The sequence below is a fragment of the Rhea americana genome, unplaced genomic scaffold (genome assembly GCF_003343005.1).
Source record: "Rhea americana isolate MKP2758 unplaced genomic scaffold, rheAme1 scaffold_332, whole genome shotgun sequence".
In the NCBI taxonomy this organism is placed as follows: Eukaryota; Metazoa; Chordata; class Aves; order Rheiformes; family Rheidae; genus Rhea; species Rhea americana.
Window position 1 is genome coordinate 610,400 of NW_028186460.1, and position 15,818 is coordinate 626,217.

Here is a 15,818-nt window from a genome sequence, read left to right on the forward strand (position 1 = left end):
GCTTACAATACCCTGAGAATCTTTTTTTTCACTGTTTTATATTGTAATGGTTGGTTAGTTATTTGTGGACATTATAAGATGCTAGGCAATGAAGATGGCAGTTATCCCACACCCTCAAGAAAATGCCAAATGTTTATTTTCCTGGGTTTTGTAACAGTGTGGTAATTAAAATATCACTAGGCAATATTGTTTATGCTTTCCTTTCATCTTTTCTGAATTTGATAATTGAACTGATTAAGTTAAGGTACATCAGCATCATGTAAAATCATGATTATTCAAAATGTCTTTTTTTACCTCTTCTGTTTCTGCTACTGATATTTTTAGAATATTAAAATCTCTCTTTTGTACAAGCTGCACAAAACTTCCCAATGAAAATCCTTCTTYGTTCAGGATTACTGACAAACAGATGTTTAGTTCTTTTGGTCCTGTGGAGCAGAGAAGTATCTTTCTTCAAGTGACAATGAGGAAGGACTAATTGATCAAAGTGTTGAAGCAGAAGTGAGTTCATAATGTACTTAGGAAGTTATGTCCTTCTCAAAATGTAGACAGAACATTTCTTTTTCCTCTGTTAAGACTAATTAGATATTTTATGCTGCCAGAACTAATTTATTTTTGTCAAAAAAGTGATCTGCTCTATGCCTAAGTATTGGAGACCAAGCACCAGATGTAGATGTAATTAGAAAACAGCGAGAATTGAAGCATGCTGGGATTCAACTGAATTAATGGTCAGAGCAAATGGCCAGTTCTCATTTGTTTCCCTTTGCAGAGGGCAAGATACAGGCTTATACTTACTGGTCAAGTTTTTAAAAATCTTTTTTTTTACAAATGATTTTTCACTATCAATCTGGCAAATTAATCATTACAGTGGGATATGGCTTTAACAAATTGTGTGCTCGAGGTGCTTTAAATATAGCACTTAAGACGGTAGGCATGCTGATTGCCTTGGTGCATTTAAATGTTTTCTTTGTGTATCAAAATCCAGCTTAAAAGCTGGATACAAGACAAGTTTTATTTTTCTATTTTGAAGCTGAGCAGTTGGTGCTGGTGTTCTGGGAGAGTTGTTTCTCTACTTGCAAGACAATTATTTTGTTGTTTGTGAAGCTTTGCTTATCGTTCCCCGCCACCACCACCACTCTGATCCACTTGACTGACGGCCTCACTATTCTGAGATAAAGGGTAGTCTTTCTGTGAAACAGGTGTGTTCACTTAAGAAAAAGGAGGTAGGGATAAAACTCTCCTAGYGCAGAGAAAAGGGCATAGTGAATGATCTAGTTAACATTTTATTAACAAAAAGTTCTGCTATCATCATCTTTTAGAGAAGAACAAAATAAAATAAACCCTCACACCCCCCCCCCCCACATTCTCTCAGCACTGCTACCTATGAAACAAGCCTAAATCATTGAAACCCTAGGAATAAACCATTAAAATGTTCTTACAGTGATGGTTTCTAGCCTGTTCTTCTAATGGATGCTTATTTTTAATTAATGATGAGTAATTTGCCTTGTACTGTATAAAGAGTTTTAAATGGGTTGTGTGAATCAGCGTAACCCAGAATAGCCCGGCTTTAGGAAATGTTCTCAGTACATAGCTTTCAAAGGTCTGTAATGGCCTGTTAAGGGAAAGGGACTGCAAAGGAGAAATGTAAATTCACCTTGGGGCAAAGAAGCCTAAAAGGAGATGAGTTTTCTGTAAATGGAAGTACCCCTTCTCTGTGAAGAAATAGGTGCTCTGACAGTCTGTGGAGCTGAGATGTTTTACACTCCTGAAGACCTGGGTAAATTTTATGAGGGGTTCTCTTTAAAGGTCACATGAGAAGCTGGCAAATGTCTTTCTCTGAAATAGCTGTTTTAACTAGCTGATTAAGACTGAAGATGGAACTGAACATCCCTTTCATCTGTTAATTGCATCTGTTAATTGCTGCACTAGGTTATTTCTAGTTAAGTACTATTTTTGAAGATGAATGCTGTTGTTTAGAAATAGCAATGACTTGACCCACGGATAAAAGCTGTGTTAGAGTTCAGGCTGGGTATTTTTTTTCCTACAATACTCATTTATTGCATTTTTGGCAACGAATGGAAAATTTAATACTATATATGCTTGAGGAGTTTGTTGGCTATAAGCAAGTTGCCAAGGACTGAACAAKATGTTTGTTTTAGAAATTTGATTATGGGAATAGAAAAAGTTACTTGGACTCTAATTATAGATAAGAATCATATAAGCACTTAAGACATTCTGGTCAATCAGTAGGATTAGTTTAAATTTACAGTTCAAATTATTGATCTGTGACCATGGTTATACTTGTAGCCTGTTTCCCCCATCTGAAAAGACCCCTACAACTTCAACTGTAACTGCAGCTTCAATAACTGGTATGGTTTTGCTTGGAATGAATTGATGGGTGCTTTTATGGATTACTATTGCTGGCTAATTGGGTTGCAGTTGTTCTGTAACTTAGCTGTGCAGATAGTCCTTAATAACTGTCTTAAAAATACAATCTGTAATACTCAGTAATACTAAAGAGAGATAATTGAAGATTTTTTTTTAAAACAAAAATGAAAAGTAAGAACGTAGCAATCATATGATTTTTATTTTGATTATATTGAAAGGTCACCAAATTGCATTGTGCATATGAATAAGCAGGATGAGGTTTGGATGTCACCTCAGTAGAATATTCTTTTTACTAACAGGTATAGAAGTAGAAGTGGCAGTCTTTTTGTTAATCTCTCAAAATAAAGGTTAATCTTGTAGCATTACTTTACTATGAAAACAACAACATACTATAGAAAGGATAATTTAACACACTTCCATATGCCTGTTTTTCTATATTGAAGTACTAGCAGTTTCATGGCTGCCAGGAGCCATGAAACTTACCTTGTTTAGCTTGTTGCTAAGACAGCAGCTGTCATTACTTGTAAATACCTGRTGCTGCTGTGAAAACCCAACCTTTTTATTGGTCTGTATGTTCTGTCTGCATTTTTTCAAGGTGTTTGTTTATCAGATGGCATGAATAACATACCTCTTTTCCAGTGTTTCCAAGATGTTAGTCCAGCTAATTTCCTTAAAGARTGATGTCCTGAAACAGTTTTATTTGTACACTTATTCTTTCCATAAAAATGTGTTCTGTTGTTTCTCAGGATGTTGTGCCACAGACTCGCTGTCTGAATGCCTTGAAGTAATTTGGTTAGGGCAGGTTTATACGCACAAGCAGTACAGCAGACCTTCTGTCTAGCCTTGACAACTTTCTGCTGGTCTATTTGCTGTGAATCTGGGAGGTGWTGTCAGTGTTCAGCTGAACCTGGGCCAGTTAAGGATAGGTATTTGTGAGTTAGGCCTTTGCAAGCATTGACAATATATTGGTGMTGGTACCCACGCAGATTTGGGCTGATAGCAAGAACAGTGGATTGCAATAAATTTGGTTCCAGTCTCCAAAAAAATTTTAGGTGCTGACCTACGTGGTTTGAATACTGTCATTCACTCATTTGCTTATTGGTGATGGTTTGTCTGCTGAAAGCCTCGTTGAGGTCAGGTGCCTACCAGCATACACCAGTGCAACACTTGAACTCGTAATGCCTGATTGATAGGAAGTCACAGACTGCACAGCTGAGAGCATGCAACTGCCTATTATGTAGCTATACCTGAAGTATGTCATAATTTTAATGAGTCATTCTGCTAATGATGTTCGTAGAGCTACTTCCTTTACTTCCACATTACCCATACATAGACACTGTTGGTCTGTGTTTAATGTGTTAGAAACACATTAATGCTTGTGCTGAAAAATTGTATGTTGGTCAGTTATTTCACATGAYTTTGTTCCTTTCAGGCAAAATAATAAGTATTACTTTTATATGTACAGACACACATAAACACACACTCACACTTACATTTGTTGCATATGTGTCTGTATACACAACACTCTGGAAAGACATAGTCTCCTGGACGGTGCCTGTTTTCATATAACTTAGAGTTTCTTCATTTCTGTGCAGCACCTTTCTTCCTGTTGATGTCATCAGAATTATTTCTAATAATGTGGTGACTCTTTTTCCAACTAGTTCATGTAAACATGAAAAACAGCCATAATAAACCATGCTAAGTTTCTGACAGTGATCAGTAGTGGGAGCTGTCTTTCTGTAGTGTTTAAAAGTACAGACATCAGCTGCTTCCTCTGATACACTCTTCCAGCAGCTAATGTTTAGGAATTCCGGAATCCAAAATTGTATTCAACCCATCATATTTCAGTGCTTGATTAATTTTTCTTCCATGAGTTTGTCCAAATATATTTGAAGTTGTTTATTGTTTCAGGAGTAGACTCCACAATTGGATTATGTATCATAATGGAAAAAATAATTTCTTTTTGGTTATTTTAACATGATTTCTGATCATTTAATCTCATTTGCTCTTCCATCTTCACAGAAACAGTTATATGTACAGTTATATCTATGAGGTTTTTTTGATTCTGGTTTTGGATTTATGTAGCTACTGTTTTTTACATGAGAACTTCATGTCTCTTATAGCATCAGGAAGCTTGAAAATACCAACTTTAAATACTGAAAAACTAGAAGACTTACAGTAATCTTTTCTCTGTGCTTATTGCCTCAGTATTTAGGAGGTCAAGATAACTTGTCTCATGATTTTGGAATGCTTGAGGTCAGTAGTGCTGAATTTACCTGTATGATGCTGTGGGTCTTTCACAGAAGTTTGCAGAAAAAAATCCTGAAACTGCTACCTAAATCTCCTTTATTCTGTAACAGAACTAATCAAATCTTCCAAATGACCTGCAGGAGGTGCTCACTACGTCAGATTGTTAAGGTCTAGCAAAGTCACAAAAAACAAACAAAAATACATAAAATCCTTTGGATCCAGTATAACACATTTTGCATGAGTGAATGCAAATAAACTCTTGTTTATGTAAAATGACCTGATTTAGATGGCAATTCTGTCAGGCAGAATGCACATGGAGCATTTTCTCTTCTCCTGTCTGTAACCTACAGCTGCTGTACTCAAATGATACTGAAGTGTGTGCAGAGTCTTTGCTTATGAAATATAACTCCTAAGAATTTAAACTGTCAAAAAGTCTTGACGGTCTCTAGAAGAAGGGTGTGTTTGCATCTAAGTATCATGTCATAAACTTTCTTTAAAGCTGATTAACTTTGTTCATAACTTCTTGCTCATACTGAGCATGATGAAATCTACAGCAAGCATGTTGCAGAAAAAGCTAAAACTGAAACTACTGTGGAAGAAACATTACGTTGTGTTTTTCAACTCCAATGTCCTAGGTCTTGGTGAAGTTAAGCCTGCTGCAGGTAGCTTTTTGCTCAGTCAAAAGAATGCCTACCCTTATGTTCAGTGGTAACTGGGGAAAAAAATATCAAATATTAGGTAGATGGCAAATTCAAGGTCTGGGGTATGACTGGGAAAAACTTCATTTGAGCTGGAAAGCAGGAAATGGCAATAAAGCCTTTTCTTTCTTAGATTTGCAGGAGTGGACTTTTTTCTAACTTATAATACTTGCAACTGGGATATTACGTGTGTAGTGACAGTAATCAACTTGATAATACTGTGGGCATCTCTTGCTGATGATTGGTGCGAGTACGTGAAAGGCTAGACGAGCATGAATCTGTTGAGGCTCTGGTCGCGCGCTGAGGTTTTTCTTTTTATCTGGACGAGCTGAAGATAGGTACCCATTGATGTCAGCATGGTTCTGCTTAGCTGTGATGTCCTTCRTGTAACTGAGACTTGGACTGATACAAGATGCAGCAATGATGTCATAAACTCATGGACTTTACTAAAATGGGCAAACAGTGAGAAAAGCACATGATACAAAGCTTGTTTTATATGTATGTTCAGTTGACCTTTAAGCCACATATATTTTTAAAGAGCAGCATATGAACAAAATTGACACAGAAAAACAGGCATGATCAGGGGCTTAAAAATGACAACTTCTTATAACCTCATATTTGAACCTGTTTTTAAGTCCCTACTGCACTTTGCACAACTGTATTGATGGAGCTACCTGTACTGATGCCAAGATTGTTCCTAAAATTTGTTCCTGTGTTTACTCACCATTCATCTCCAGTGYAGTCTAAAACCTTTATTGAATGGTCTGGGTAGCACCACAGCTGTGTAAACTCTACCTCTTTTTGCCATAAGACAAGATATCCCTAAGGATTCCAGGGGTTATATAGTTCGTATGGGGGTGTGTGTGCTTTTTTTTTGGTGGTGGTGGGGTCCAATTAAAGGAGACAAATAGCTCAGTCCATAATGGCATTATTTTATGGTTGTGTGTCTCAGAAAACACACTGTGCCTGAACAGTGTCAGGCTGTGGTGGAGCCAAAGAAAGCTACAGCTGCGTGAAACAGTACTGTTCATAGTACAGAGAGTAAGGTGGTCATCTACAAAAGCTGGGTGGTTGGAAGTTCCATAAATAATTAAGTCCCTGCTGGTGAGATGCTTTTTTGCATGCAGTTGTKTATGGCAGCTAAAGAGACCATCCTGACTTTGCACTGCTGTTTTTCTGGTCTCATAGTGAGCCAGTTTGGGGATCTAAATGGTAGGGAGATTAAACCTAGAAGGAAAATGAAGAGTTTTGTTACCATGGCTCCTCGAAGTAACTTGTTGCAGGATTAGAGGATTTGTAGTACCAGTAAGAAAGGGGCAGAAACATGGCAGTGGGGCAGGCTAGGACTGCTATATTTGGAAGCAGCAACACCCCATACCTTGGATCTGATTGATCAAGCAGCAGCATYGAGTATCTCTTTAACAGTGAGGAAAGGTTTAGTAACCTGCCTTCTGGATTTTTAATTTTTTTCTGTGTGTTAGAAGCAGACTCTATTTGTTTGGTTCCAAATCTCTAATGGTAATATTCTCCACAAGCAAGGAAAGTCTTGACTATATGCATATATCGTAGTGAATGTACGGTTTAGTTAAACTGTTCTCTTAGTTAAACAAGTTTGCATATGAGTATTCCTGGAGATGAAGTTTATCATGGAGTTGCCTCTTTTCAAACAAACTTGTATTTCATTTTAAAATATTATTGCACATATTTAACATTACTACCCAACAGTGATGACTTCAGCAAAACCTAGTGAAATATTTGATCTCCAAGGAGATTAGAAAAATTTTCAGATCTTATTTGGATAGTGAGGAAATACTTTCTTTGTTGGGTAAGGTTAAAGAGAAATTTGAAGAGTGAAGCGGAATTTGGAGTACTGTTTTGTACTGGCAAATACAAAAGGACTGGTGGAGGGGAGAATTTCCATGTCGTCATGGCTGTTAGCCATCCTAGCTGTAAGAAAATTTTGTTCTCTTCAAGTAACTGACTGTACTTGTTTGGAAACTTTACTTGTAGCTGAGTCAGTAGAGGGAAACTGTAGAGTGTCCTATATGTCTAAGCTTGTTGAAACTGAACCTACCAAACCTCACCACTTTTTAAAGTGGTACTGAAACTATCAAACCTTGCTACTTTTTTAAGTAACAGTTGCCTCACTGGTATTAGCAAGAACAGGAATTTCTGCCGTTCTGCTACAAATTACTGTATGTTTTAAACTAGCTGTCCATTTTTAAGCTAGTTAGCTGATAGCTTATTGAAAATCGTATGTTATAATTAGAAGTCTGTCTGTTACATCACTTCAATTAGTAAAGGTGCTGAAAGCAGAGGATTCAAACTTCTAGACTGCACAACTCCTTATTGATGCTACATTGAAGATCTGTGCTTTATTTGTATAGGAGGGACTTCCAAGTGATTTCAGAATCTGTTTTTTCCACTTGTGTATTAATTTATCATCCGAGAAGTACATGAGAATGTGATGTGTGTAATTTTAGTATAATTTTTCCTTCTTCTGAAACTGCTGAATATTAATAGAAGCTTATTGCAGTATGCATCTACTATTAACCACCTCTGTCTCATAAAGTAAGTTGGGCTTGCAGAGACACTGGCCCTGACTTTTGGTACCTATTTTGCATAGGCAAAACTACAGTGCTGTGAGTACCACTACTACTGTTAATATATGTGAGAACGAGATGAGAGTACCAGAATTACTTTTTCGGCGCTGCATCACAGTTGGCAGTAGTTGCTGGGGTTAGTGCAGTTTATATCATGGATTTTACTAGCCTGCAAGCTACATAAGACGCCAAGGTGATGTGGCAGGCATAACCAGGCCAACAAGGTTAGGAGTTATAAGCTAATCTGCACAAGAAGAAATTGAGGCTATAACTATGGTTATACCCATACTCCCAAAGGAGCTGTCTCCAAGTTGTGTAACAGTCTTTCAAATGGTGTAAACCAAGCTCTTTTCCCGTTGATGTTGCAGTGGATTTTTCTAGCCCAAGGATTTTGGCTACTGTGGGTTTTTCTTTACACTGTTGTCTGAAAGACAGCGAAACTTCTCAATGAAGACCACCTTAAATCTATGCTAAACTCTTATTTTTATAGCTGGATTTTGATTATAGTCTACTCCAGAGAGCTTTGGAMGTGAAAACTTGTGTGCATTGACCTAACTGAAGTCTGGCAGTATTTTCCTCCATAACTTTTGTAGAATCAAAGGCTAGTTCAGCTTTGAAGAGACTCTGGAGGTTGTCTAGTCCAACCATACATCTTTGGGTGGGAATTTTCCCTACCAGTAAGGCAATTGCCATAGTTACTGGCATCTACAGAGTATATGTCTGAAGTTAGTAACTGTCTTAATTTYGTTTGTGGTTATTGGAGAGAAGTAAACCTGGGCATCTGATCTAATTTAGATGTCTTCTGATTGTTCTACCATYCTTCAGTAACATATAGGTCTCCTCAGTGAGTGTAAAGGGAGTCCAGATGATTAATTCGGAAAGAGATATGCAGTGTATGTGTCTGCATTTGTCATCTATAAAGATAATGTTATAATAAAAATTACCTTTTTAAAAGGCTGCCTATCATTTCCAAATTGCTCTTTGCAATAAGCATAAACTGCAGTGCTACAGAAATCCTGTTAGGTATATGGTTTATGTGTCTTTGGCACCTTCCATTTGCAATGTCTTTATCATGTCTAGACTACTACTGACTGGGAAGCTGGCCAGTGCTCTGGGGGCCACGCCACCCTTTGGATGGTTCTTGATTGATTTACAGTTCACTGTATGTGAAAGAACCTTGTGTTCCTTCAGAATTCAGATTTGACTGCCTCTCAGGAGGAGAGAGACACGGTTAGTGGTGACTTCCTGTCTTCCCTGGCTTCACACCAGCTGGGGTGTGACATTTGTAAATACTGTTGATGGCTTTTCTTGAGGCTGGAGCTGTGGGTACTTAGGAGGCTATTTCTGCTTTGTTTCCAGTCATTGTATTGATTAACGCCCTTTTCTGTTTGTTATGCCCCCTTTGGGGGGGGACAACARTCTTATACTAATGTCTTGTATAATATTTTTTTAATGTAAGCTGTTAAGCTCACTGTCTGCTAGTAAATTAGCAGAACTCCTAGGAAACACATTATTAAAAAAAAAAAGACAATTGTTTTGCAATGATAGCAAGTCTCCAGTGGCTTCCTCTGTATTCTGACTGCTGTTTTCACATAATGGCCACCCTTCAGCATTCTGTAAAGTCCAGTGATTATAACACTTCACATCTGACATCTGTTTTTAACTCTATGTTTTCTAATTGCAGCCCTTGTGATATTTTCATGTGCAAACCAAGAGAGCAAGCCCCAAAACACCAGTCCCTTGAATCCATATAGCAGTAACTTTACTATATGTTACATTTTTGCTTTTTTTTTTTTCCAGTTGTGCTTGCATTCCCATACAAGAAGAATGTGATCACTGATTGTGTAATCTTTCTTTTACAGAAAAAAACTAAAATCTTTTTCTACAAGATACAAGACATTACAGTGGACAAGTTCTTATGCTTTGCCAGACTTTCCTTATGATGTCAAGTGTGTATTAGCAGAAAAAAAATGCCCTGATCACAGTATGAGAATAAGGATTATTGAACTTTTGCAAGCAGACATGACAAAATACTTAGAAGGATCACTGTAAGTAACGAGTGTTAGATTCATTTGCGGGAGGTATTCTGATTGGCTGCAGAATTTTTCAAATGACTATAAAACTATTCTCTAACATGCTTGCTTAAATAGAAGAAGCTAAAAGCCTGAAACCTGTTAAGTCAATAGGAAGACATGCAAACCTTGAAGCTGTTCCTTTGCTCTTTGGAGGGAAATCAGTTGTCTTAGAAGTATTTCTCAAAGATATTTTTTTGGTTTAGTGTATAGCAGTATAGACTTCAAACAGCGGCAGATACTGTCTAGAATATCATTTTTTTTTAATGTCTCCATCTTGTTTGAACAGGTATCCAAACAGTCAACAGTATAACATTGTTGTCAGTGCTTTGCTGCAGACATACCCATTCCTTGATGAAGATGGAAATGGCTTTGTAAGTATTATAAATAGTACCTTATCATGAAAATTCCTAAAATAATTTTTTTCATGTAATTCATCACAAGGAAGTAGCTTAGTTCAGAGAAAAAAATAATGGTTTTTATATTCTGGCTTTACTCAGAGCTGTAAGCTTCACTCAGAAGTTTGCCAAATCACATTCTTATTTCATTGTATTAATTAAAGATTAATCCCCYTCCTCAAAGTCACTGTGAGCTCATGCAGGGCCATACAAAATACTTTTGAAAATGTTCATGGTTATTTATTGGGTACAGTTTATCTCTAGCTTGATTTCCACCCCACCCCCGTCAATCCTCTGGATAAAGCTGAGTAAATGTGATTGTTAGAAAGAGAGGAAGAGGAGGAAAGAAAAGCCTGTAGAAAATTGTGTGAGGAAGGAATGAGTGCTAACATATGACTGATGTTCCTGCGATGCATTATGATCACTTGTGTGTTGGATTTGCTATCTAGCTACATCATGTACTAATACTACTATTTTAGTTGTGACAGGAATCAAGAGCATAATAAAAATACTGTTGTAAAGGTCTGGTTGGGATCTTGCTGGGGACATATCAGAAAGCAGTGGAAGCTGACTCTTACATTTGAACTAAATTTTTTACTCCCGTGACATGTCTATGCAGAATACATATCTATGGCCTCAGAGGGATAGTGTTTACTGTTTGATTTCACATCATTGCTTTGCCATGTGATGCTTTTTAGCATCTTGTAAAAGCTTGTGAGAGAGGGGATTGTTAGCTTTAAACATATATAAATATACATCTTGTGTGCGATTTACTACAGAAAGAAAATGATTTTGAGAATTAAAAAAAAAAAAAGGATTAAGTGGTGGATGCTCCAGTTCTCCTTTGAGCCCAGGCATTGTAAAAAGGAAGTAAATGAAAAAAGTAAACACATCTCAGAAAAGGGGACAGAAAACAAGGATCTGAGAGCTACTGTCCATGCTTTTCCTTCAAAATATCTTTCTGAATACCCCAGCGGCAGTCCCATGCCTGGGTTTGGGGGTAATGTTATGGCTTATTTGGCGTCATTTGTGAAGACTAGCTGGAGTGCAATTCTGGATGTTTCCAAAGACCCTTTTACAGCCTTTCAGTTTTAAAAACTTTTTTTTTAAACCAAAGCTCTTAAGAACTTTTCAGTAGGTTTTCATTGCAGCAAAAACAGACTTAGTGAAACTTCCTATGAAACCATTTTTGGGGAAATAGTTCATTGCTTTCCACCTTGGTCCAGGAAGTGGTTCTGGCAAAAATTATCTGGGTAGTCATATGATGGGGCAGAGACTTCAGAATCGTTTTCTTTATCTTTTGATATTTCATTCACACTTAACTACAAGGGATATCTAGAAGAAACTACCATAAGTAAGCAAGGAAGCCGGAATTAGCAGTTTGCAGTATTGCTAGTCTGATATGTTCATGAGCTAGTTTCTCTCCATTTCCTGGACAATTATACTAAAGGTGYATATCTGTATACTTAACTTTGGAAGAAGAGGGGAGGATCAGTTATCATTTTTGTTGGACCTACTGTTAGACGTTCCTTTCTTCCTTGACAATCAAGAAGGCTGGAATATATTTTCATTTTTCAAATATGAAATACTTGTATGTCACAATAGCTGAGGCTTAAAACAAAACCAACAATGCATGCATAACTACTTGGCATGAGATTTGCTGTAAAACTGAATTAGCAATTCTGGATTCATAATACCTTTAGGAAAGAAAGAAAAACAAAAAATGCGATAGCCAACCACCATTCTTTCATCTTTTTTTCAGAGGAACTGAAAAAAAGCTCAAACAAGTGAAGTTTTTGCAAGTATACTTCTTTTAAAATTGCCTGGGACTAACATAGGAATATAAGAATTGCTGCTTGTTGTTCATAGTAACAATACTGAATCAGGGTCCTGTAAGACATGTAAAATATCTGTTGAAGAGTTTTGAATGCCTTAGACTTGTTTATCCATAATCCCTGAAGAGTTACCTGTTACTACAATTTCTGAAAAGTACACTGAAATAGTCTAAGAAAAGTATAGTCAATAAAATAATTCAAGGTGAAGCAGAAAGTCAATTATTTGAGGATTGATAGCTGAAATTAGAAGAGGAAAATTGCAAAACTAGAGTGATATTTTAAGGAGTAGTGCTACTTATATTAGCATTTGAATGCTTGGACTATGGAGAGCATATGCTATCTGTTTATACCCACACTGCTGGTTATATCCATTTTGTTGAGCTTCAGACATCTGCACCTGAGTTGCTTTTCTGAACTTTTGATATACTTAATGGAAGACATGAACTTCTAGAAATGCAATTCATATAATCTAGGTTAGGTGTCTACCTTCAGAAGAGAGTAACAGCACTCTATCTGACAATTCTTGTTTATTTTTGTGAACTACAAACAGCACCTGGGGTAGCCAGCTGTGGACAGTAGATATCTGTATTTGGTAAGACGAACCTCTCCATTTGGCATGTTAGAAGGCTGGATAAAGGAACGCACTAAGCATRGCAATTCGAAGGGGTGGGCCTCTCGGGAAAAACAGACAACAGGAGTGGTAGATTAGTGAAATTATTTCTGTCCATTTAGAGTACTGACGTGTTTTCAAGAATGCTGACTTAATTTCTTGGCATAGGTACAAGAGAAGAAAAAAATACAGCCATGCATTTCATAAAACAGTACAAAAACAAAAGGACTGAACATAGTTTGAAGTAATTGCAGCCTTGTGTTCTCTCTGGCACACTGCAGTCCTTGGGTATTTTTCCCCTTCCACTGTACAAAATGCTTTACTGTATTGTTACATAGATTCATTTATTGTTCTTTTTACTCCTTAACTTTGCTATATTGTGGGTCCTAAATTCAGTTAAACTCTGCATCCACTSTTAAAGGCTGAGCACTTGCTTTCATTTTGGGGTGGAAGAATTCTGAAAACCAGACTAGGTAAGTTCAGCCATAATGTCTGCTGGAATCTGCAGAAGGCTCAAGTAGTACTTCTTAATGCAACACACTGAGTAAGTTTGTCCACAGGTTTTTTATTTCTTTGTTTTTTTAAYTCACAAGCCTAATAATTTAGAGCCTTTCACCAGGAGTGAACTTTTGCACTTTTCTTGCAGTATTTGCATGGAAATGAAATAACATGGAAATTTGGAAAGGAGAAAAGATCTGCTCAGAAACTTAGAGCAAAAAGACCCCATCAGTGCCCCTGAATTCATACCAGTGAAACTGTGTTTTCRTGCCAGGAACACATTCCATTGCAAAACCTTTTGAACATTCCATTTTTTTCAAAATAATTTACACTTTAGAACCCCAAATTCTTATGTAAATGAACAATATATGTATTGTATAGAAGTTTAGTCTCACGTTATCAGTCTCATACTATTGCAAGGAGATGTGATTAAAGGTCTAGTGTTTCAAGATTTACTGGTAGATTAACCATAATTCTATTTTCTTTGTTAAAAGATTTTCAGATCAATTTTACAGTAGGGAAGAATACGGTTCTGTGCTATTGCCCCTTTAAAAAGGATATCTAATGCAATACAGTCTGGATGATTATAATGATCCTAAAAAACAGGTTTAAATAAAGTTACTAATAAGATACTTATGTACTATAAAATTTAAAATGAGGTTATTTACTAAGTCATTCTAGTAGCAGGAATTATGAAATAATTATTGAAAACCTAAATAATAATAAATCAATTTAAATACAAAACTTTACCTCAATCAGAAGCACTTGGAATGAAATGAATCTACCCACCCCCTTTCAAGATTAGCTTTTGCAAAGAGTTACTTTAGAGTTATTTTTTAATAATTTTTCCCATAGTATTTCCTTCTACTTGAAAAACAATGTTACGCTGGAGTAACATGCACAGCATTTAAAAACCTGTTTAGTCATAGAATAGATTATTAGATTTTCTGGTCTCTAATGTAACCAAAACAATAGTTATAAGTAGTTCCAGAAAAATAAGATTTTTATAAAGAGCAAAGATCATAAAGGGAGGCCTAGATATTGAAAAAGAGATTTCATATGCTTGAAACCTACTGAACTTTTGATAAGAAATACTCGCATTTGTTTCATTTGGACTTTATTTTCATTCATTGCATTTTGTTGATAGGTAAAGCATTTTTCAAAGTCATATATATATATATATATATATATAGAGAGAGAGAGAGAGAGAGAGAGAGAGAGAGAGAGAACAGTCAGTACAATGGAAAAATCAATACAATGCAAAAACTACAAAAATAAATAAACACCAAGAAAAGGTAGCACTGATAATCTAGTAAGGAAATTAAAACAGATATAACTAAAGCCACAATAACAGCTGATACATGTAAGCCTGGAGCTGTGAGTTCTATTTTTATTGGTGGTTGCCTGGAACAATTTTTTTTGTCTTAATAAGAAAATAGATCTTCATATATATTYAAAAGCTTCATATAATATATATAAAATAATGTTATAGCTTATTCTCTTTCCCTCTGTGTGTGTACACATACACACGCATACGTACTCTTTCTGTATGTAGAGAGTAAGAGCAAAAGAAAACTATGAAACAGCCTTAAAACATTTCTCTTCATTTGAATAATTTATGGAGATGACAATGTAGGGATACAAGTGGACTTTAAAATCTCTTTGTGGCGTTCCTACTGGGTAAAACAAGCACTTCAGAAGGTGGTTCTGCTACAATAATAGATCAGGAAAGTGCTAACAGATGTTATTTTTAAAGTTGCTGTGGTTCAGAAACTAAAATTCTGGAAGGTTTAGTCTGAAAGAAGGATAGACTTTGTCGTTTTTTCCTAAATGGAGATTTCCTAAATGGAGATTTCCTAAATGGAGATTTCCTAAATGGAGATTTCCTAAATGGAGATTTCTTAAATGATCTTCTATTTCCAAAGCTGATCTCTGTACGAAGGCACTGCCACGCTTGAAGTGTGGCCCAAAAGAAAGGTACAGGTAGAAGGCAAAGTGTAGCTTCTTCCTTGTGGTTGCAGCAGTCACAACAGAACTGTTTGCCAGTAGGTTTCTTGATGATTTGCAAGATACTATTGTATTTATATTCCCTACTTTACAAGGGTTACAACCATTTGWAAACTGTCACTGACCTTATTTCATTTCAGCCAGCATGTAGAAAATTGTAGAATTTCAAGAAGTAGTTTTATGAGGAAGGTAAAAAGAGGGAGTCTAGCAAGTTCTTGTTCTTGCTCCTGTATAAACCATTCTATAGAGCTCACTGTTACTACACATTAATGCCCTGAAACCTAGAATCATGTTGTTGACGTTCTTGATTATGTAACTTGTTGCATACAAAATAATTATTCTCTAGTAAATTACTCCTTTTAATCTGCCTATAATCCTTTCCCTGCTATGTCCTACACATGGACTAATCCTTGTCCTCCCCTTATAAGCACTGTAAATCTTTTTTTTTTTTTTTTTTTTTTT

At 36.3% G+C, this 15,818-nt stretch overlaps 1 protein-coding gene across 2 annotated transcripts in view; it reads left to right on the forward strand.

The window, feature by feature from the left end:
• SAMD3 (sterile alpha motif domain containing 3) overlaps window positions 1-15,818 on the forward strand; it is a 49,055-nt gene that overhangs the window by 12,599 nt on the left and 20,638 nt on the right. For both annotated transcript variants that reach the window (XM_085311130.1, XM_085311129.1), the window contains exons 4-5: window positions 9,799-9,984; window positions 10,298-10,382. In XM_085311130.1, coding sequence (XP_085167256.1) covers window positions 9,799-9,984; window positions 10,298-10,382 — 271 coding nt within the window. The remainder of the gene's footprint in view (window positions 1-9,798; window positions 9,985-10,297; window positions 10,383-15,818) is intronic.